Source organism: Nothobranchius furzeri, chromosome 1 (assembly GCF_043380555.1).
Source record: "Nothobranchius furzeri strain GRZ-AD chromosome 1, NfurGRZ-RIMD1, whole genome shotgun sequence".
Classification (NCBI taxonomy): domain Eukaryota; kingdom Metazoa; phylum Chordata; class Actinopteri; order Cyprinodontiformes; family Nothobranchiidae; genus Nothobranchius; species Nothobranchius furzeri.
The window spans coordinates 94,864,729-94,885,985 of NC_091741.1; the positions used below are offsets into that span (position 1 = coordinate 94,864,729).

The 21,257-nt window shown below is 41.7% G+C and overlaps 1 protein-coding gene across 3 annotated transcripts; it reads right to left on the bottom strand.

Annotated features, from left to right (window-relative positions):
- Positions 1-902: 902 nt before the first annotated feature.
- LOC107375973 (uncharacterized) lies at positions 903-4,512 on the bottom strand. Of its 3 annotated transcripts, none has more exons than XM_054739025.2 (11): positions 4,377-4,512; positions 3,888-3,945; positions 3,605-3,619; positions 3,380-3,510; positions 3,103-3,238; positions 2,736-3,020; positions 2,245-2,583; positions 1,966-2,150; positions 1,522-1,623; positions 1,349-1,447; positions 903-1,273 (listed from the first exon to the last, which is right to left on the bottom strand). In XM_054739025.2, exons 2-11 carry the CDS (start codon positions 3,937-3,939, stop codon positions 1,055-1,057), a joined length of 1,563 nt encoding a protein of 520 aa, XP_054595000.2. In that variant the 5' UTR covers positions 3,940-3,945; positions 4,377-4,512; the 3' UTR covers positions 903-1,054. The 3 variants fall into 3 exon arrangements, with proteins under 3 accessions (XP_054595000.2, XP_054594998.2, XP_054594999.2); XM_054739023.2 differs by having other exon boundaries at positions 903-1,276; XM_054739024.2 differs by having other exon boundaries at positions 903-1,276; positions 3,888-3,970; positions 4,377-4,490.
- Positions 4,513-21,257: the final 16,745 nt, after the last annotated feature.

The window sequence follows — 21,257 nt, forward strand, 5'->3', positions numbered from 1 at the left end:
ATTACCATTTGACATAATTTTCCACAAATATCAACATCCCAGAGAAAAATCTCCATTCTACGTTTGCCAAAGTATTTTTTTTATCATTTTAAAATTGACTAATGGAAACAAATGTTGGATATTTTTAAATGACAGCAAATCTAATAGTTCCTTATTGAAGAAGGCACAAATATTTCTTGCTTTAATCTCAGAATTCTCCCATTAATGTCAAGACATCTGAGCAAAAAAAAAAAAAAAAAAAAGAAGATAACTTTCCTCTACGTTAAACCTCCAACATAGATTTTTATCATAAATGGCGTTTTTCCTGAACGTCCTCTAACAGTTGAGGCTCTGAACAATTATTGGGATGGACTGAGAGAAAAACGGCCGTTTGGATTGTAAAGAATGCAGACCCATGCTCAAGCAGATTTCTCTATAGTCAAAGAATAGATAATATGAGGCGTTTGTGTTAAATATACATTTTATTGTTTTAGAGACAACCTTCTGATAGTCAATAATGAATTACATTAGTGATGCTATAATATGTTCCCAGATTTACAGGCTGTTGCCCTATAATAGGTTACATTTCTACAATTGTCTAGAGGGTAATAACACTACACCTGCAAAATAACTTTAACTGCAAGACAGATATTTATAATATTTTTTGCAGCAGTCAGGAATGAACAGGATGATTATGCACTTTAGTTTATGCTATAATAATGTGGCATTTTAATAATTTTCTCTTGCAAACCTTAGAGTAACTATGTTGACGTTTATGCAGACCTAGGGATCATAGAAGGCCAATGAACACTTGAGACACCCGGCAAAGACAGTGCAGATCATGTTGGTCCTGAGGGTCTGGAGGTAGGTAACAGCAGGAGATTTCATGAGCACCATAGTGCAATGTGTGACATGAAGGGTAACGCTCAACCCGTGGTTCAAAACTCAGTACAAACCCAAGAATTAAAAGTGTGCAAACTGGTGCACATGAGATTGTTCATGTCAGCTTAGAATCATCTACTGTAATATTTCCATGCCTCAAGCTTCACTTCTCATCTCATCCTAGCCTCCGTTTTTATAGAAAGTCCAGTTTATTTGATGTGTAAACACTGCAAGATTCAGAAGTGTCCGTATCTAGAGGCAGCGCGGAAAATAAGTTGTTGGATTTGCTCCACCTTTCCTCATCTCCGTCTTTCTTGATCTGGAACTGGACACAGTCCTCGCAGGAATGGAGGCAGTCTGACGCTCCAGGAACAGAAAAGGAAATATTTTCCTCTTCCTCTGTAGGTTTTTCCTGCTGGAGAGGTGCGACAGCAATGGATTTGAAAAAGCGCGTAACTTGCCATCCATCACAACTCTGCTGTTTTACCTCAGTGGTCACATTATGACGAGGGGAGCTACCAGCTGTCAGTCTTTGCAGTTCCTGGTTTTCATCTCCCACCGTCTCCATCAGAACAGGAGTGTAGCCCTGGAAGTACACAACAACAATGTGCTTAGACACTCAACTCTGTTCCAGCCCCCCCAAGCGATGATAAGCCTTACAGAGTGAGCAGGACTGGCTCTTGGGGTCCATTTTCTTGGTGTAACAGGATGCTCGGGATGGCTATAGTAGGCTGGAGGCTGTTGAAGGGTCTGACTGTAGTTCTGCAGTAACAAACACAGAATAAAACTCAGCTTTTTTACTTAGATTTTATTTCCTGGATCATTAAGAGTGTTTATTTACAGCTCTTTGGGAGTTTTGATCTTCCAAACAGTGCTTTATAAATACATCTAAATTAATTTTAACTTCACTTTTACTAACAGTCATAGGACATGTTGTGGTTTGATTTGCTCTTCCTGCTGTGCGTCAGCATTCCAAAGGGCTATTTAATTTAAAAGATGCATATTTGCACATGATGCAAGCTCAGAATCAGAAATACCATTTAATCTATGGCAGGAGACTAAAAGTGGGCGGGGCTACACACGGTGGAGTTCTGTCCTCCTCACCTGGATGTTGACCCTGGGAGGGTTGGATGGCGCCGCGCGGTTTGTCCTGATGCCCGTGATGATCTGTGACAGGCTGCAGTTTGGGTAGCGCTTCATAAACAGGATGAAACCGGCCAGCGACACAAACATTCCAGATGGGACAGAAATGGACTTGAAGAGCGCTCGCCACGTCCCTCCCCTTTTTTCTGAGATCAGAAAGACAGATGGGACAGAAATTGGATAAACTTTGCACAACTGAGCAGGAAGTTAATTTCCAGGTGAATGCGCAGCGCTGCTCACCGATCATGTGTAAATACGTAGAAGACACGAGGTTTCCATCCCCGTCTCTGACTTCGTACAGCCCGTCATGTCTTGATGTGAGTCTGATGATGACGACCTCATGGATGGATCCGTTCCTGCTCAGAGAGACGATTCCTCTGTAGCGCAGGTCGTGGTCCGTTATGTGGCCCTCGCGAAGCAGCTGCACGGGGCCGCGGGGGGGCTTTGGGTCGAAAGGGCCCAGGGACGACTCATCTGGAATTCGACTTGGGGTAAAAATGAGATGGGCGTGATGGAGAGGGAGAAATAAGGGAAGGGTTAGAGACTCCTTGGTGAAGCGAGAAATATTGAAGGAGTGCCCTGCATTAGGATGCAGATCAAAAGCAGCAGTGGGTGATGGAGGAGACATGGAGGTATGACAGAGTAACAGATACAAAGAGGATGAAAAAAATTATCATCCTATTGTTGCCAAAAAACGAAAAACAGAATCCTCTCAAAGCTCTGGAGCTCACCACGAACTGAGAGGGTGCTACGAGACAGTACGTTCCCGTCGTCGTCTTTTATGGTGTAGTTGCCTTGATCCGCCTGCGTGACTTTCTCCGCCAACCAGACCCTCCCTCCTCGCAGCAGCCGCCCCCGACCAGCGTCGCTTGTTTCAGGGTTCGTCCGGTTCCACAAGATGATCGGCATGGCCTCAGGTGGAGCCCCACGGGGATAAAACTCCAGCAGGGAAGCATTTTCAGGAATCCCATGCTCAAAGGTCTCCCCGTAGCTTTTACGGTAGGGCCTGATGCATTCTGGTGCGGGACAGAAACAGGAAGTTTAGAGCAATGTTGAGATTCAAACGTCTGATTATCCTGACATGCAGGGAAAGCTGACCTGAAACAATCAGATGAACCGTCTCGTATGTGAAGAGGTGAGACAGTTTGTTGGCATACACCCCCTGATCGCTGTGAGTCGCCTCTTTCAGGACTAAGGTCTTGTCTCTGGTCCACTCAAACCGCGGGTCCTTCACCTGCAGTCGCAGACAAGACCGTCTGGTCACTTTGCTTCATTACAACACAGATCAAAGGTTATCCAACAAGAAACTCTCCTACCTACCAGAGTTTTAAAATAAGATCATTCTTTGTTTAAAATACACAAAACTCCTACTCACTGTGGTTTTCTCCAGCAGGACGCGTCTCACCCCATCCCCATCCGGTGTAAATGTCACAATCCTGGACGTTGAGTCCACCGGAAGCCGAAATTCCTTCCCAACACAAACCGTTTGGACTTTTTCCCTTTCACCTGACGGGCCGCAGAAGAAAGACGTTAAAGCTCTGACGTTTAAAAGTCTTTATAAAGATAAACGTTTAGTGGTGAAACAAAGCTGTTGACTCACCAAGTAACTCCCAACCTGCAGGGAGAATAAAAACACAGTTTGATCTCTCATGCAACTCTAACAGTATAAAATAATACATAACTGATATCTTTGGATAATTCAGAACCTCCAAACAAATTTTTTACTTAAAATAATCGGCCTATAGGGACCATGATCAACACTCCAGTGTCTATTATGATTTCCATTGCTCATTACTGGTAACAACATTAAAAATAAACAGCTAACTGGTCTATAGAGCTGTAATTAAACGATGACATGAAACTAGAGGTTGCTCAGATTTTACCTGCACACAGATGGAGGGTGGAAAGTGCGATCAGGAGCACGTCGGTGAACATGTTCTCCTGTAAACACAGCAGGTTGTTGCATCTGTAAACATAATTGTCATTCACTCCCACCCTCCGCTCTGAAAACAAGCGGCCAGTCGGAACATCACATGCCTTCATCAATCAACAAGCTGCAAGAGGAGGAGGAAGGGAGATCTGCTAAAACTGCGTCTGTGCACAGCCTACCATCACGCGCGCGCGCACGCACGCACACACACACACACACACACACACACACACACACACACACACACACACACACACACACACACACACACACACACACACACAGAGCCAGCGCTGTCACCCATCTGGTCCAATCTAAAGTCCACTCAGGTGTCAAACAGGTTTCTCCGCCCCCGAACGTCATTCACAACCAAACAACGGGACGATTTGACCTTTTGTCAGTAATTGGTGGCTCAGTGCATGATGATCTCATTAGAACTCACCTGCACGATTATTAAAACCGATCCACCGCCCGAAATGTTCCAGAATTAGCGTGGATGAAGACAAGTGGAAGCAGCAGAAGCAGCAGTAGCAGCAGAAGCGGTTGTCTGCAGAACGCGCATGCGCACTGACCCCCCCGCGTCATGGCGATGGACATAGTTCCAGCCAGGAGGTCGCTTTCTGCAGAATGCAAAAGAAAAGAAAAAATATTAATAACAATAATTGATATATATATATATATATATATATATATATATATATATATATATATGATCACAGCTTCAGTACCCTGCCCAGAACTGAGTCAGGTGAATGTGTAAAAAGATAACTGAAGGCGTTGAAATAAAGAAGACAAGAAGAGATAAATTAAAATACCAAATAAATGCTTCACAATCCACTGCTGAACACAGTTTTTTTTAAATTAAACTGGTGAAACAGCAATTGGACTGCAAAGATTTTATCCTACATATATATTCAAGACAATTTTCCAAAGCTAGTGAATTTCATGGAAAACCAACGACAATCTGTAGTTATTTAAAAACGCTGTTCCAGAGATCTTAAATTATGGAGGACTGGCGACCTCATGAATGAATACCTAGTCCAGACCACTTTTGGTTCCCAGACTTTTTTTTGTTGAACCCTCCTGGAACAGGCCTGGAGAAAAATGATGGTATACGTAACTTAATATTTTGTTGTATAACCTTTTGAGGAAATCACTGTAATCTTCCTGTAATTCTCAGTGAGACTTCTGCATCTCTCAGCAGGTATTTTGGCCCACTCCCCATGAGCAAACTGCTCCAGTTGTCTCAGGTTTGAAGGACACCTTTTCCAGACGTTCCTTTTGTAACGCACTTAGCTAACCGTCTACATAAGTTAGAAGAAGAAGAAACAATGTCTTCTATAGCGCCTCTCAAGATAAAAATCACGAGGCGCTTCATAAAAAAAACCTTTAAATATAAAAAAGAATTTAGAAAATTATTCAAAATATGTTTAAAAGAAGTAAAAATAGACATTTGTGATTAAAAAATGTAGTGAAAGAGTTAATAAGAAAGAGGGAAATCAGTGGATCCTGAGGAAAGTGAAGTAGGTAGGGAAAGCAGAATAAGGAGGGTGATGGTCACACCAAAGCCAGCTTGAACAGGTGAGTCTTCATCTGCTTCTTAAAGGAGACCACTGAGTCCACTGATCTCAGGCTCAGGGGGAGAGAGTTCCAGAGTCTGGGGGCCACACATTGGGGCCACAGCAGCAAATGATCTTTGGTGTCTAGGTGCGTTACAACAGGAATCATGGCAGAAAAGGTGCCAACCTCAGGTTAAAAATATAAAATAATGTATTTTTATGGTTGTTGCTCAGTAGCCTATCGACTGTATCCAGTGTTATGCCATTTTCTGCAACCATCAGATTCTGAGACTGTAGGGAGGGGGCCTGCAGAAAGGGGTCAAACCTTTGAATTTTTGAATGGCTTTTATGTTTATGTTTATTCATTTAGCAGACGCCTTTATCCAAAGCAACTTACAATTTCTACCTGTAGGGCATGTTGTGGGCATGTGCATCTTTTCCAAGATTGTACACTTCACCTCAATGTAGCCGGCATCTTGGGATGGGATATTGCTGTCATCCTATCAGGCTACTGACAAACACGTTAAATCAAAGTTACATTTTAACAGAGTTCTAATCTGTGTCAGAAATACATTTATGGTATAAAATAAATGTAAAAAAGTTGCTTAAAAACATTAGTGTGAGTATAAAAGCCATCATTATTAGCTTATTTAATATGCATATAATGGTTTCTCACAGTTTTTAAACTAAACAGTGACTTCCTTCAAAATAAAAGTGTATTTGGGTTTCAATCATGTTTGTTTACATATGATTTGGAGCTAAACAGCAGAACATGAATGAGGATCTGATTTATGTAAATTTGCTCCACAAACTGTAAGTACTTCTATATTCGTCTCTTTTTGAGGACGACTATTTAAAACTTCGTTTCACACAAAATGCTTTTTCAGCTTTAGTACAATTTGCCTTAGGATTAACATCAACTTAAACCACACACCTAACAGCTGGTATAGGAATGTAAAATGTAATCACTAATTAATTATTATTGTTCAAAATGTGGTGATTGAGTTGTTTTGTGTGCTTTGTTAACTAAAAAATGGGCTGTATTGGTAAAATACATAGAATGTATGCTTTTTGTAAGCAGTGTTGTCACCATAGAGAAGACCTGAGGGTTCCATGCTCTGTATATAGGTATAGAATTTGCTTGACAGATGACTGATATTTGACATTTGATAACTAGTTCAACAATTTTGTGTGTAATGACTCAAGCAATGAAAGTAAGACTATTAGTTTTATTGAGAGTGACTATTCAGCATCCATAAGTATAATTCATTTTGACTGACATGACATAAGCAAATGGAAATGTCAAAAAACAGCAGAGAAATGTATGAAAGCAACTGATACATGTCCAAAATCATTTGCAGTTGGTTCAGAGAAAGGAGAAATTGCTACTATGATGTGCACAAATGACTAAATGTTGTGGAGGTTGAACTAATAGTTATGAGAATTTTAATTCTGATCTGAGAAACGCACCAAAGCGACTGAGAAAAACTGTATTCTGGAAATGTCTCCTAAATTGAACAATTGATCACAGGTGAATTTCATCTGTCACTCATGAGGAGGTGAATCCTCAATTGGCAAGCATATATGAACTGAGCAGGAGCTAGTGTGTACCATTTCTATACTTCTGTATACTTCTCCACTCCAGGAGATACTTTCCTCGCTGCATTGCGAGGGACGACATCCATTGTGATGTAGATGAAAATATGTGGCCAGACAGACAGGAACGTCTGGATGTGCCAGAATGATTTACTGTACCTGTATGTTACAGTACTGTGCAATACTGTATGTACTGTTACATGTACTGTATATTGTTCACATTTGTGCACAGCTCTACCAAAAGGGTGATTTTTTGTTTACATGTATTCTACAGTAAACAAGTGACTGTAACATATTTTCCTTTTGCACAATGCTGTAGAATTACAAACACTTCTATACAGTAAAAATGTAAAACGTAAGTATTCAGTGTCTCAGTTACTCCCAAAACTCCCATAACATCTACAGTAACTTTACTGCACATTTCAAATGGCTGTACAAGTAGGGCACAGTGCTGTCTTGAGCATTTTCTGGTGTCACCAAATATTCTTGCAATGGAAAACACTGAAATTTTAAACTGTCGTAGTGAAAACATGACAAAGCCATTTGACTATCTTGTTCATAGAGATGGTGTCAAGACTTTTCATTTTGATGGCACTGAAAGTTTCATTGACATGAATACTTGCTTTTGAGGAATGGATTATCAATTTTGAGCAAGTGACATGCTTTTGCAGGCTATCCACTTGGTTTTGCAGTTTGCACTAATTGTTTTGAGAAATGCACTAACTGCTGTGCAAATGTTAATAGTGTTCTGAGAAACGCACCAAAGCGACTGAGAAAAACTGTAATCAGTAATTTTGTAATGGCCGCTGAGAGACACTCAAGACTGACTAGAGCTGTAATAACACGTTGCAGTGGCTACAGTCCACTTAGACACAACTGCTTAAAATTCACATGTCTAGACCCAGTTGGTAATAAACATGTTAAGATACATGCTAACCACAGAACAACACTAGCTCAAGGAACTGCTAAGGGTATCTTGAGCTACTGCTAATGTTCTTGTGGGACATGAGGAAAGCAGCAAAGAAGAATGTAGGAGTATCACTCATGTTCCAAGATGTGTACAGGGAATATACAGACTTTGAATGAATGCCAGATAAATCCATAGCTTGCAGTCCAGTCTGACGGCTGATCCCCCCCCCCCACCCCCCCAACCAAAGCATAGAACACTTCCTTGTGTGTGCCCCTCCCCTCAGATCAATGTAGTACAACCCAATACTTTCTCGTCAACCCCTCGTTATAGTTTTTTTCAGGTATATCATTCATCATATAATCATCGGGGTAGACTGGCCAATCAGCAGACAGCTCATTTAATATTCATTCTAGTTTTCTACTGGGTGCTATTTGGCCATTTGTCATGTCTCCTGGGCCATTGTGAGCCTCAACAAAGTTTCATCTGATAGAGGCTCAAAGAACAGTTCTAGGACCCCTTTAAGAGAAAAGACTTTACGCTGTCCATAATCTCTAATATTAGGCTGATCCTGTTTCCTTCATTTGCAGCTTCAGATTGTGTTGAAGGGTCTTATGGGGATGAGCTGGATTATAACGTCTCAACAGAAACTCAATACCTGGAGTTCACTTCAGAGCTAGACAGTCAGCACAAGCCAGTGATCCTGTGGAATAACACGGACCTTCAGAGCAGTGATGAGAAAAGAGGAAAAGTCAAGAATAACATCTGGAGGATCTCAAAGCTCACTCAGGCAGACAACGGCTTCTACAGCTTCAGGCAAAAAGACCACACCCTGGTGTTGAGTGTACATCTCACAGTAAACGGTAAAAGCTGGAAGAGAAATAAAAGCCGTGTGAGATTAATTTAATTTTTTTCCAGATTAATTTATGTTTTTTGATCAGTCAGCTACAGAAAATCCCAGATCCCTTGTCATAAACCAAAACACCATCTTTAAATATCCCTTTGATCATAGATCATGGAGTGACAATATTTTGCCAAAGGTAAAAAATGAACATGTGACATTGATGACAACAGACCAAGGGCTCTGGGACGATGACCCCAGAAGTTATACTCAGACTAATGCAGTTGAAAGTTATGACAACAAACACACACAGTACTCCCACAAATCTATGGGACATCAGGTGAGTTAATGTCTTTACATCCCAACAATCTCTGGTTATTCCAACTCAAATTCTCTCCAATGCCTTTGTGTTCTAACAGGATCTAATTCAGTCGGAACATTCAAATATCTTTCGATTGTTGCTACTGCCCTTGGTTTACAATGTTACTGTTGTACAAAGTCTCGTGAAAATCCTCCCGATGACAGATCTATTCCTGAGATAGGGGAAGTACCTGTTGTGGTTTATAATGTAAGTATTTTAAAAATGAGATTAAGTGCTTTATATCATTCTCAAATGTTTAACTAAAGGTCCCTGTTTCCATTTCCAGGATGAAAATCCACCAACAGGCGCAAATTGCTTAAAAAATTATTCTTCATTGTTCTTTCATCAACCCATAAGTCTGTTTTAAAACAAAATAAAATCACCTCAGACAAAACTTGAATTGTCCACCTCGTCTTCATCCTGTTGGATATTACTAAGGAACATTCAGATGAATAAATGCTGAGATAATTACATAGAACAGGGTGTCCAAACGTTTAGAGATCAGATTTTCTCATATTTTTTAAAACATTTGCAGCTGTCTCTAGTAGGAGTGAATGCCTTGTAAATCCTTCTCTGGGGAAAAAAAAAGATCAGACGATCCTGTTAGAGTACTTAGAAGTCAGCCGGAAGTGGCAGCAGACAGCAGGATTTGAAGTCCTATTTTCCTGATCTCGCCTCTGACTGGGTAACAGCAACGCAATTTTGCAATGATATTGTTTTATCTCTGCAAAAAAACACAAACCTGAAGGAGTTCTGCCATGTTGCTAATGCTAATGGTTGGTGTTGTGCTCTGCTCTTACCTGACTGCTAAGTCATCTACAGCCTTCCCTCTCTGGCGTGCCATGATGGATGAGCCCATAAATGCTTAAATTCTGCCACAACAAATTTCTGTAGATTTTATTTGACTACTCAAAATGGGTCTAGAATTGGCATATTTGGCATATAAATAAGCTTATTTCCCAAAGCCATGGTGAACATTGCCAGCTGCCTTTCATGTCAGAGTTTTTCACTTAGATGTTGAGAATTGAGTGAGTTGCAGGATCTCACCCACAAGACCTTGAGGAATCAGTTGAGGCTCTGGTTAGTAAATGACCCACGTGAACATTAAGCTCAATTTCTGGCCTAAAAAGCCCAGAGCATAAAATATCTAAAACCAGAGTGAGTTTAGGTGAAGCCCAAAACAGATGGACCCAAATAAAAATTTCACGTGTTGGCCTGGTATCCCGACGGTTGGAAACCTTGTTCAACTGTTGCAACTACAACCTCCACACACTAGATGTCGCTTTAGTGTTCGTGTTCCACATTCAGCCTTTAAGTCATAAACAAATTCAAAAGTCATTTGCAGCCCCAGCAACACTTTCTCCTCTACACTCATGGGCCACCACAATAACTTTGGCTACACTTACAGCATAATTATTCATTAAATAATGTAACACCAGAATTGCTCAGATTTCTATACTGACTAGAACTGCTAATTGCGTTTTCATATCGGGCCCCGTCGCCAATGGCCAGGTTTTGTTCACACAGCCTTCACAAGAACTTCAAAATCTCCGAGCACATGGGCGGGGCAAATGATGTGCAGATAAGTCAGTGGTGTACTCCTTAAGGTAGTAAGTAAAGGTGGCCATGAGCAGTGTTGTTTGGAGACTTCTGATATGAAGGACACTGTTTCCTACTCCCTCTCAGAGGTCTGAAATACCAGGCACGGAAAATGCACAGTCTGCCCAGATGTGAATACAAATAACACTACCTGGACGGGATCGTGCTGGCCCAGGTGTGAAGGCGCTATTAGTGGGGTCAATTTGATAAGCTCTGGCAGTTCCAGGTATCTAAGATCATATTTCCTTCATTTGATCACAAAAATCTCATACTTCACAAACTGTAAATTAGATGCATTTTAGGAAAAGTCACAAATTCCTGGAAACGTACTAAACTCAGAGACTTACACTGACCTGAATATGGAAAAGTGGTAAATGACCTTTAGCTGGTTCTAGTGTTAAAGGCAACATGGACTGGAGAGGACCAACAGCTAATTTCTTTAATCCCTGTCAAGTGTTTATATTTGTCCAGCTCTCAGCCTTGTGGCTTTTTTAAAACATGCATTTTACATTGTAGCTATATCCCCTTCAGTGTGGCATGGACCCCTCACATTCTTGTGTCGACGTGGACAACCTCCAATCTACTCTCAGCGTAGGCCCCTTCACCCTGAGGTACACAAGTAAACACAGATGATCAACCCTAAATAGCCTGCATAATTTAAAAGGAATTTAGCCTACCTCCTGAGTTGATGTAGTGCACATCTCTTGTGTTTTATTTTGTAGTTGATCAAACCTCTTTCTTTAGGTTGCACCTCCAGTTGATCAGGAGTCGGCAGCAGCACCTACCTTCAGCTTGGAGTTTCTTTCCTCTGATAATAAAACAGTGTGAGCTCCATGGGCTGAGTCCTGAAATAACTATCAGTGACATTTACAACTCAGATGAACTTAACTTTCAGTAAGATATTCCTGCACTATCAGTGATTACAGGAAACAAGACAGTGATCATAATATGTTAGCAAACTTACAGACCTTTGCGATGTATATTTTAAAACAAAAGGCATTGTGACTAACAACAGTATCATTGTTTTTTTTTAGTTAATTCTGGTTATTTTCTAAAAACTGAGAGGGAAGCATGGATCTATCTTCTGTTTTCAGTTGGTTATGCCTTAACCGGTTATCCGGCATGTGCTTCATATATCAAAATGATGCTGATGATGATGATAATGATTTTGTCTAAAACATTCAAATTAGTTAAAGCGCCTGCCTGCATTGATATTTTGACAATAGTTTGATAATGATATCTTTTTAAAAGGGTATTTTTAAATTGCTGGTCTTTCTCTCCAGTACGAAGGCATAATATGTAAAAGATGTTTTGAAGAGAGTTTGAGTAGTGCTCCTGGATTTGCTGTGAGTGGATTACATTTAAATTATAATTAATAACGTAGAATGAGTTATTCAATGTCAGACACTTGGGTTCATCTTCATATGAGCCTTTGTGATTATCTCGTTTTCTACTTTAGTTAGAATGATGAAACAGACCTGAAGAGGTGTTTACAGGATGAGCTAAAATCTCCAGACTTGGACCTTACAGAGGTTCAGTCACATGTTTGTGATTTATAAGATTTGAAATTTCTACTATACGTTTTCTAAAAAAAAAAAAAAAAAAAAAAACACCAAAAAATAAAGACTGAAATTCTGTCATTTTGCGCTCTTTTTCTAAATGTTTCCTGTTTGTGGTTGGACAATTTATTTCAAAAGACACGATGTAAAAATGGTCATTTGTCAGGAGCGCTTTTGTGTCAGGATACATTGCAGTGTTTTACTGTCACAGACCCACCGTGCCAAAGAAAAAACGACTTAAACTGTTTATAGGAGAAAGTGCCTTGGAGGGATGTTTTGCATTTTGTCACATATTGAATGAACGTTTTTTATGTTTCATAGAAAATATTTTTTTATTGCCATGGTAAAAGTTTATATGAACATGGACCATATTCAGAGATTTTATATTGTTATATGTTTAGCAAAGGTGATCTTGATCTGCTGTATTATTTGCTTTTGGATTTCTCATTTGGAGCTATTCATGCTTTTATTGTGCCAGCTGCTTTTAGCCACTGGTATGAGGTCAAGATATGAAATAAAAGTTTAAAAAAAATTTATTCTTAAAGTAGCCTATGTAATACACTCACTTGATTGGGTACATCTTGCTGGACCCCCTTTGCCTTCAGAACTGCCTTAATCCTTCATGGCATAGATTCAACAAGGTAATGGAAACATTCCTAAGAGATTTTAGTCCATATTGATGTGATAGCATCGCGCAGTTGCTGCAGATTTGTCGGCTGCACATCCGTGATGCGAATGTCTCGTTCCACCACATCCCAAAGGTGCTCCATTGGATTGAAATGTGGTGACTGTGGAGGTCATTTGAGCTTAGTGAACTCATTGTCATGTTCAAGAAACCAGTCTGAGATTATTCGAGTTTTATGGCGCATTATCCTGCTGAATTAGCCATCAGAAGATGGGTACACTGTGGTCACAAAGGGATGGACATTGTCAGCAACAATACTCAGCTGTGGCATTGCAATGATGATCAATTTGTATTAAGGGGCCTAAAGTGTGCCAGGAATTTTTTTTGCCAGTTTCCTGTTCTTAGCTGACAGGAGTGGCACCCGGTGTGGTCTTCTGCTGCTGCAGCCCATCTGCCTCAAGGTTCGACGTGTTGTGCGTTCAGAGATGCTCTTCTGCATACAAGTGAGTATTTTAGTTACTGTTGCCTTTCTGTCAGCTCAAACCAGTCTGGCCATTCTCCTTTGACCTCTGGCATCAGCAAGACATTTTTGCCCACATAACTGCTGCTCACTGGATGTTTGCCCTTTTTCTGTTATCCCTACATGGCTGTGTGTGACAATCACAGAAGATCAGCAGTTTCTGAATGACCCAGACCAGCTTGTCTGGCATCAACAACCATGCCACATTCAAAGTTACTTAAATCACCTTTCTTCCCCTTTCTGAAGCTCGGTTTGAGCTGCAGCGGATCATCTTGACCATGTCAACGTGCCTAAATGCCATCGAGTTGCCACCATGTGATTGGCTGATTTGCATTAACGAGCAGTTGGACAGGTGCACCCAATATGCACGAATATCAAACTGTCTCTCTGACATTTCAAAATGGATGAAATCCCACCATCTCCAACTCAACCTCTCTAAAACTGATCTACTTGTCATCCCAGCAAAACCATCCATACAGCACAATATCTCAATCCAAAATGACTTCCTATCTCTGGCTCCTTCAAAGGCAGTTCGAAATCTGGGTGTTGTGATTGATGAACACCTGACCTTTAAAGATCATGTTGCCTCTGTTGCTCGTTCATGCCGCTTTGCGCTGTATAACATACGAAAGATCAGACCATACCTAACACAACATGCCACCCAGCTCCTGGTGCAATCTACTGTCATCTCCCGCCTCGATTACTGCAATGCCCTTCTAACTGGTCTTCCAGGCTGTACTGTGAGACCTCTTCAAATGGTCCAGAACGCAGCAGTGCATCTGGTCTTCAATCAGCCAAAAAGAGCACACGTCACCCCGCTGTTCATTGAGCTCCACTGGCTACCGCTAGCAGTACGCATCAAATTCAAATTGCTAACACTAGCATACAAAGTCCGAGATGGTACGGCACCCATCTGCCTGAATCCTGTTGCAAAGGCTTACGTCTCGGCCCGGCCGCTCCAATCATCACAGGATCGTCGGCTAGCAGTGCCTACTAGGGGTTGTATGAACTAGTTGACTAGTTGACTAGTCGAATTCACTGCTCTGTAGTGACTTTTTATGCCTGTCATCGACTAGTCATTGTTGCGTGATAATGACCAACAAGATGCAGTCCTCAGAAAAGACAGCAGGTGATGAGCCCCTGCGCGTCGGGAGGCGACGCACTGTGCCAGAGCGTCGGTACTGACACCCGCGGTAAAACGGGCCTTTAACCAAATGACCTTTACCCTCTTGCAATTTAACCTTCCCCTCACCCCCATCCTAATCTTAACCAGCTTGTGCATGCAAAGCTCTGATCGTTGACACGCTCCAGACATCTGTGTCCTGAGCATGGCCACAGTGACATTATCAAATCAGGTGTCGCCACCTCAAAAACTAATTTAACACGCGATCGTTCATGTCGGCTCATTTCCTTTAATGTTTTCTGTCTTTTATTTGTGCCTGATCCGTTTCGCTGCTGTGGAGCGGAGCGCATCACCTGTTTTGTCCTCTGGTGACGCATCTCACTGAAGTGGCTGGCGAGCAGCACGCACTCCACTGTTTTTGCGGTTGGTAGATCTTTTAGAACTGCAGTTCAAAGAAAACTCATAAGGTGTATATCTATATGAAGCCATGTAACAGTTTTTCTTCAGAATTGAGAGGAGATGCAGGAAGATAATAAACAGGCAGGACAGAAAAATAGTCATATAAAAACAAGTTAGTTTTTGTACCTGGTGGTTGCAACAAACAGACACCATTGAAGGTAATCAGAAGTGAGGAACAGAAAATGAAATAATTATTTAAAATGTTTAGAGCAGCAGGAACTCTGAGAGGCTGCAGGCGCATCAGTGAGTTTGCGGCCGCTGCGCAGGGGGAGGGGGGCTGAAGCGGAGCAGTATAAATGCAGAAACTACCGTTGTTAAAAGAGATGTGTTTAACTTTGAAAATGTGGGCGCAATTTTCATTGTCAAAAACTCCAGCGAACCAACCGACCCCCTCCCCCCACCGCTTCAAGTGTATGACATCATCAACGACTAGTCAAAGTCGACTCGATTTTCATTACTTGACTGTCGACTTAAAAAAAATTAAGTCATGCAGCCCTTAGTGCCTACACCACGCTCAGGACAATCCAGACTCTTCTCATGCATCGTTCCACAAATGTGGAATGACCTTCCAAGCACTACCAGAACAGGGGCTTCCATTTCAATTTGAACTCCTGAAGACCCTGCTCTTCAGAGAGCATCTTCTAAACTAGCACCCTCCCTGCACCCGTCCCCCCTCTCTACTGTCCACTCCTTGTTCCCTCCTCTCCATGATTGGTGTCAAGTTGTTGTTGTTGTTGTTGTTAGCCTCAAGGACAACATGTTGATTATCACTTGTAAGTCGCTTTGGACAAAAGCGTCTGCTAAATACATAAACATAAACATAATAAAGTAGCCAGTGATTGTTTGTTTATGTATATACAGTGCTGCCCATAATTATTCATACTCCTTGGCAAATTTTGACTTAAAGTTACTTTTATTCAACCAGCAAGTAATTTTTTTGATGGGAAATGACATAGGTGTCCCCCAGCAGATAATAGGACGATGTACAGGAGGCATTATTGTGCCAAAAAACGTTTTTCAGCTTTTGTTTACATTTGAATAAAAAGTGTCATGTCTGCTGTTTTTCCACCTGTTGAGTTGATTAAAAGAGCTTTTCCCATTTAATCTGGGTAATTAAGATGCTTTAGAACAGCTCGGACTATTTGGAATGGTTTAGAACTTTGGATTTTCCCAGTCAATCCTCTGCCTGTGAACAACACCCAGTGTACACTTGTGGAAAAATGGGGTTGCACAAATAAGATGTCAACACATTTATTTTGCTATCTTCCTATTTTATCTAAAAAAAAAAAATGGGGCAGCATTATGGGGATGTGGTTAGCACTTTAGCCTAGCAAAGAGGTGGCTGGTTCAAGTCCCAGCTGCAACCTTTTTGCGTGAAGCTAGCACGTTCTCCTTCATGCATGCGTGGGTTTACTCTGGGTGCGCCCCCCCCACACACACACACGTATGAGTGAATAACTTAGGTAAAAAAGTAGAATGTTCCTGCAGAAACTTTGATGAGAGACACCTACAGAATCATCTCTCATGTAAAAAAAACACTGCAGGTATTTTCACACAGTCTTAGCCAATCAGAGAGCTGTGATTTTCCCACTTTGAGAAACCAGCTGTCATACCTTCCTAGAGGGGGGCCATCAACTGCCATTATTCTGCTGACCACTGAAAAATGTTCGTCTCCTGTTATTATCGTTTTACTTTCTTTAAAGGGGCGTTATGGAAGTTTGACAGCCAAAACATGTATAGAAATAATAAATGTCTTCTTCATACATTCTCCTGCAATGCCCTGGTCCTGTAGAATGAGCCCTGGCATTTTTACTGTGATTGCCTGTTTTTCTGTAAAATCACAGAAAAAGAGAGCTGCTCGGGTCGAGCAGGCTGCTTCATGCACATTCACGCTCAGGCATAGCCCGTAGCATTTGCTATCAGTAGCTTTAGCAGCAGAGAGAGAGGCAGTGCCACTTTGTCGCTGTTCCTAATGCCTAGTGACAAACTTAGCTACATTTCTGAGGACCCTTAGCTAATTTCTGTAGAACTTTCTTCTAGATATTTCCTGCAAATTAGCAACAAAATAGCCATTTTTTCTCCAAACCATTCTTTGGATTGATGTTGTCACAGCTGTCATCAAGGATATAAATGTTACAGATACAAGGAACATTACCGGTGCTTTAGCTCACCTAGTAAAATGTTAGACTCTCATGCAGAAGACCTAGGTTTGATTCTGGGTATGAACATAGTTTGTTATTTGGAGTTTCTTTTTTACATTAATGATAATTTTTTTTACAGTAATAAGACGGCCAAATTTTTATTTGAGACTCGCCGAAAGGCATTGAATTCACGGATAAAAAGATGTGGGTTCAACTTTCATTTTGGAACAATTTTTCAAGCAAGGGAAGGGAATGATCTGAGCATGCAGGAGGACAGACCCATCTTGAACCTTTGTCGGCTGTGCTGAAGAGAAAGGTACAGAACCAAATTATTTAATTAATTAGCTGCGTGTTCTCCTGTCCTCTGTCCTCCGGGCCACACACACACACACACACACTGCACGTTCGGCCGGCCGACGAGAAAGTGCAGCTGCAGAGACAGAGGCACATTATTTTTATTAATTTGCTGTGTTCTTCTGTCCTCCGGGCCACACACACACACACACACACACACACACACACACACACACACACACACACACACACACAGGACTGTCTCAGCTGTTATTTTTGTTAAGGAGTGTGCACGTACAGCATGCGCGCCTCGTGCACGAGCCTACTATTGAAGCTGCTGTTACGCTTTTGGCCTGAGGGGGCATTCGCGAGCATAAAAATTCAAAAGTCTGAAAAGTCCCTTTAACTCATTCACTGCCATTGATGACTAAAGTCGTCATTTGCATCTTTTTACTGTATGGGCATCGGAACAAGTCCCAGCACCGTGAGAATAAACATCTCAGTTCTAAAGCCGATCTTCATCCGCATACGTCACATGTCACGTGATCAGGAAGCAGAAAATCCATGTGTTAGATCATTTTGGGCCGCTGCTTTAAAAAAAGTGAGGCACGAACTGGAAAAGCTTCTGCCGATCACAATTCGACAACGAATTATGAAAGAACGGATAATGCTCGAAATGCGCGGATTCTTCCTGATGTAAGAGGTGAGGCTCCTCTTTGTTTTGGTAGTTTTGGCATCGACATCATCCTAGCGCACAACGTTCTGTGACTCTTAAAAAAACTGTAAAAACGGTGAGAAACGCTGGCAGCGAAGGGCTTTACCGATCAGGAAACGGCTGGCAGTGAATGAGTTAACATAGAAAGTACTTTTTTTAATCTAATCTGTATCTGCTCTGTCTTCTCAAACCCCCAGTCAGCCGAGACATGTGGCTGCTCATACTGAGCCGGATTCTGCTGGAGGTTTCTTCCTGTTAAAGGGAAGTTTTCCTCCCCACCGTCGCTACATGCTTGCCTAGTATGAGGACTGCTGTAAAGTCACTGACACAAAAAGTCAGTAACTCCTTGCAGTTTACTGGGTTTCCCAAGATAGAAAACTTTGACCTAACTGGAATAATGAACTGAACTCAACAGACTGTTTAGCGGGCTCAACTGAATTTTTTCCACCTAATAATGTTAGCACTTTTAGTTAGAGTTGGTGTTATATAAACAAACTGATTTGTATGGAATAGAATTTGGGCTTAAAACAAAACTAAAAAAAGAAACAAATATAAAATGTTTAGAATCTGAATAAGAATATTTGAAATATAAAACATAAACAAACAAACTAAAGCTTAAACACTATAAAAATGTCAATAAAATAAAGATAAAATAGAACCCCGCTTACAAAAATATAAAAAAAATACATATTAAAAAAATAATTAGCCAAACAAAAAAGTTACCTAAAATCTTTTAATGGATAAATATGAATAGATGTTGGTTAACCTATCCTCTACTTCCCTTTGTTGTGGTTTTCTTTGTTTTTTTCATTGCTTTTGTTCTTAAGTCCAGGACTACAAATACGCTTCACAAAAGTGACGTCATCGAAGCAGACACGGAGAAAACCGAGGGAAAATGGCTGTAAGTTCAGCAAACTTCCCACAGGAGGAAAGAACCACCATAAATCTGGTCATTTGGTAAGTAGCAGCTACTTTGGGGAGAGGAGATTATGTGGTGACGTTGTGACGTGCCGATTTCTAGTTTGTAGTCATGCTAATTACGAACTAATAAATCTCAAAGTACGTGACTGGCATGGTCGAAACACCCATCAATAGTTTTAATTTAGATTGCAGTACAACATATGTGCGATCCAGGGCGTAAGGCAAAGCGGATTAGAAAATAACGTTTTTAGCCCCGTTGACTTGCATTCATTTTTTCATTCTTCTGGGGACCCATGGTGCGGAGGTGATTTAAGCTCCCTGTTAAGCTTGGTTTATGCTTGACGCATTTACTTTCCGCTTGGGGATGCGGCTCGTGGATAGAATGCGCATCACAACTTGCAGCGTTTATGGTTCATGCGGCTTGTCTCTGCAGTGAGCATGGGCGTAATTTTCACTTTAGAGGTGGGGGGGGGGGGGGGACACGGGGAGGGGGGGGGGGGGTAGGTATCTTTACAGTGTGCTCTAATGGGAAACAGGCTTCAACACAAATGGTTGTTTTCCACATGGCCCTAGAGCTCAATCATCGACATCTAAATATTGGACAATGGGTTTCCGTAGCCTCCAATAACACGTTTTTGAGGCCACAAGGGAGGTGGCCATCACCGCCATTTTGACTGTGTCACAGGTTCCGTCAAGCCCAGACAATTCCACAAAAGGGAAGAGAGGTGGAGCTGAGGGTGGGGCTGTAAGGCTGGGATCAACTGATGACACCCGGTCGAACTAGCTACAAGCTAACCAGAAGCTAACGCGGAGGTGGGAGCTAAGCTAACGGAGGTGGCAACCTAGCTACAACCAGAGTTAACTGTGCACAACACCAGAGCTTCTGAGTCAGAGATACGCTGGGCTGACCGCTGGGTAAAACCGGGTGGAACACAGAGGTCTCCCGAGAGCTCCACAAGCTGGCAGCCGCACAGCAGACAAGTGCCGCTGCAATCTGAGATGCGCAGAGCTGCCGCTTGGGAGAACTGGGTCTATTAGTGCAATTAATGCCACAGCAAGTCATTTTGTCCAACAATTGCACAAAAAAGAATACACAAACACAGAGACTGAAAATCCCAGAACAGTTTCCAAGCCAGACGAGGCATGTCCCCCCATCCCCCCCCAAAAATTACGTCCATGGCGGTGAGCCAATATTCTCCCAAACTGTAGGGGGCAGCATGGAGCTCTATGGCATGCATCCAACACTACACTATAGTGTACACCATACACCACACACTACACCAACTCAGCTCTTTTAGAATTGGTGGAGTGTTCTTGTTTCCACCAGGATCACCGCTTTTCCCTTTGTCCCCCTTCCTTGCCTTCACATATCGGTCCCTCATGTTTTTCCAGCATTTTAACAGCATCCTTGTCTTTTCCGACAGTGCGAGCTATTTCATACAAATGTCTGTATTTACGAACCTCTGCCATAACTAGTTCTTGCCAGTCTGCCATGTTTTTCCGTGTTCGACCGTCCGCGTGTTAGAAAATTTCCTAGGTGCGCGGTGCGGAAAGTTTGGGCCATGCGTAGGCCAGGTGGTGGGGCGTGGTTGTTAAAATGACGCGATTTTGCTGCGCGGAGCCGTCCGAACCTCGTATTTGTATAGGAGTAAGTACACATAAATATAAAAAATAAAGAATATTCAATGCTAGATTCATTATTGTTTGTTTATTTTTATATTAACGTGTTCTTGCACAGCCAATGGGAAATCTCCCGTTTCTCCCGATTACCAGTCCGTCACTGCTGTGGGAGTAGCCTACCTGATATAATTTTACATTGGATTTTATTTATATTTATTTTGTATAATTATATTTATGTTTTAATGCCATACCTTGTTAGCCTAGTGAACTTGACCAAATTCTTGCTTTGCAAAGAATAATACATTTATTTAGTCTGGCTTGCCAGGCTAATACCTTGTGTCTGATTTCGTGAAAAAGCTTGATAAAATCTCTTTAGTTGGGTAAGCCATAGACAGACCCATCTAAAATGGCGGCTGGCTACTACGGCAGCTCCAGTCTGTGTGCGCGCGACACTCCTTGGGGCGTAACTCTTTGCTGCAGCAG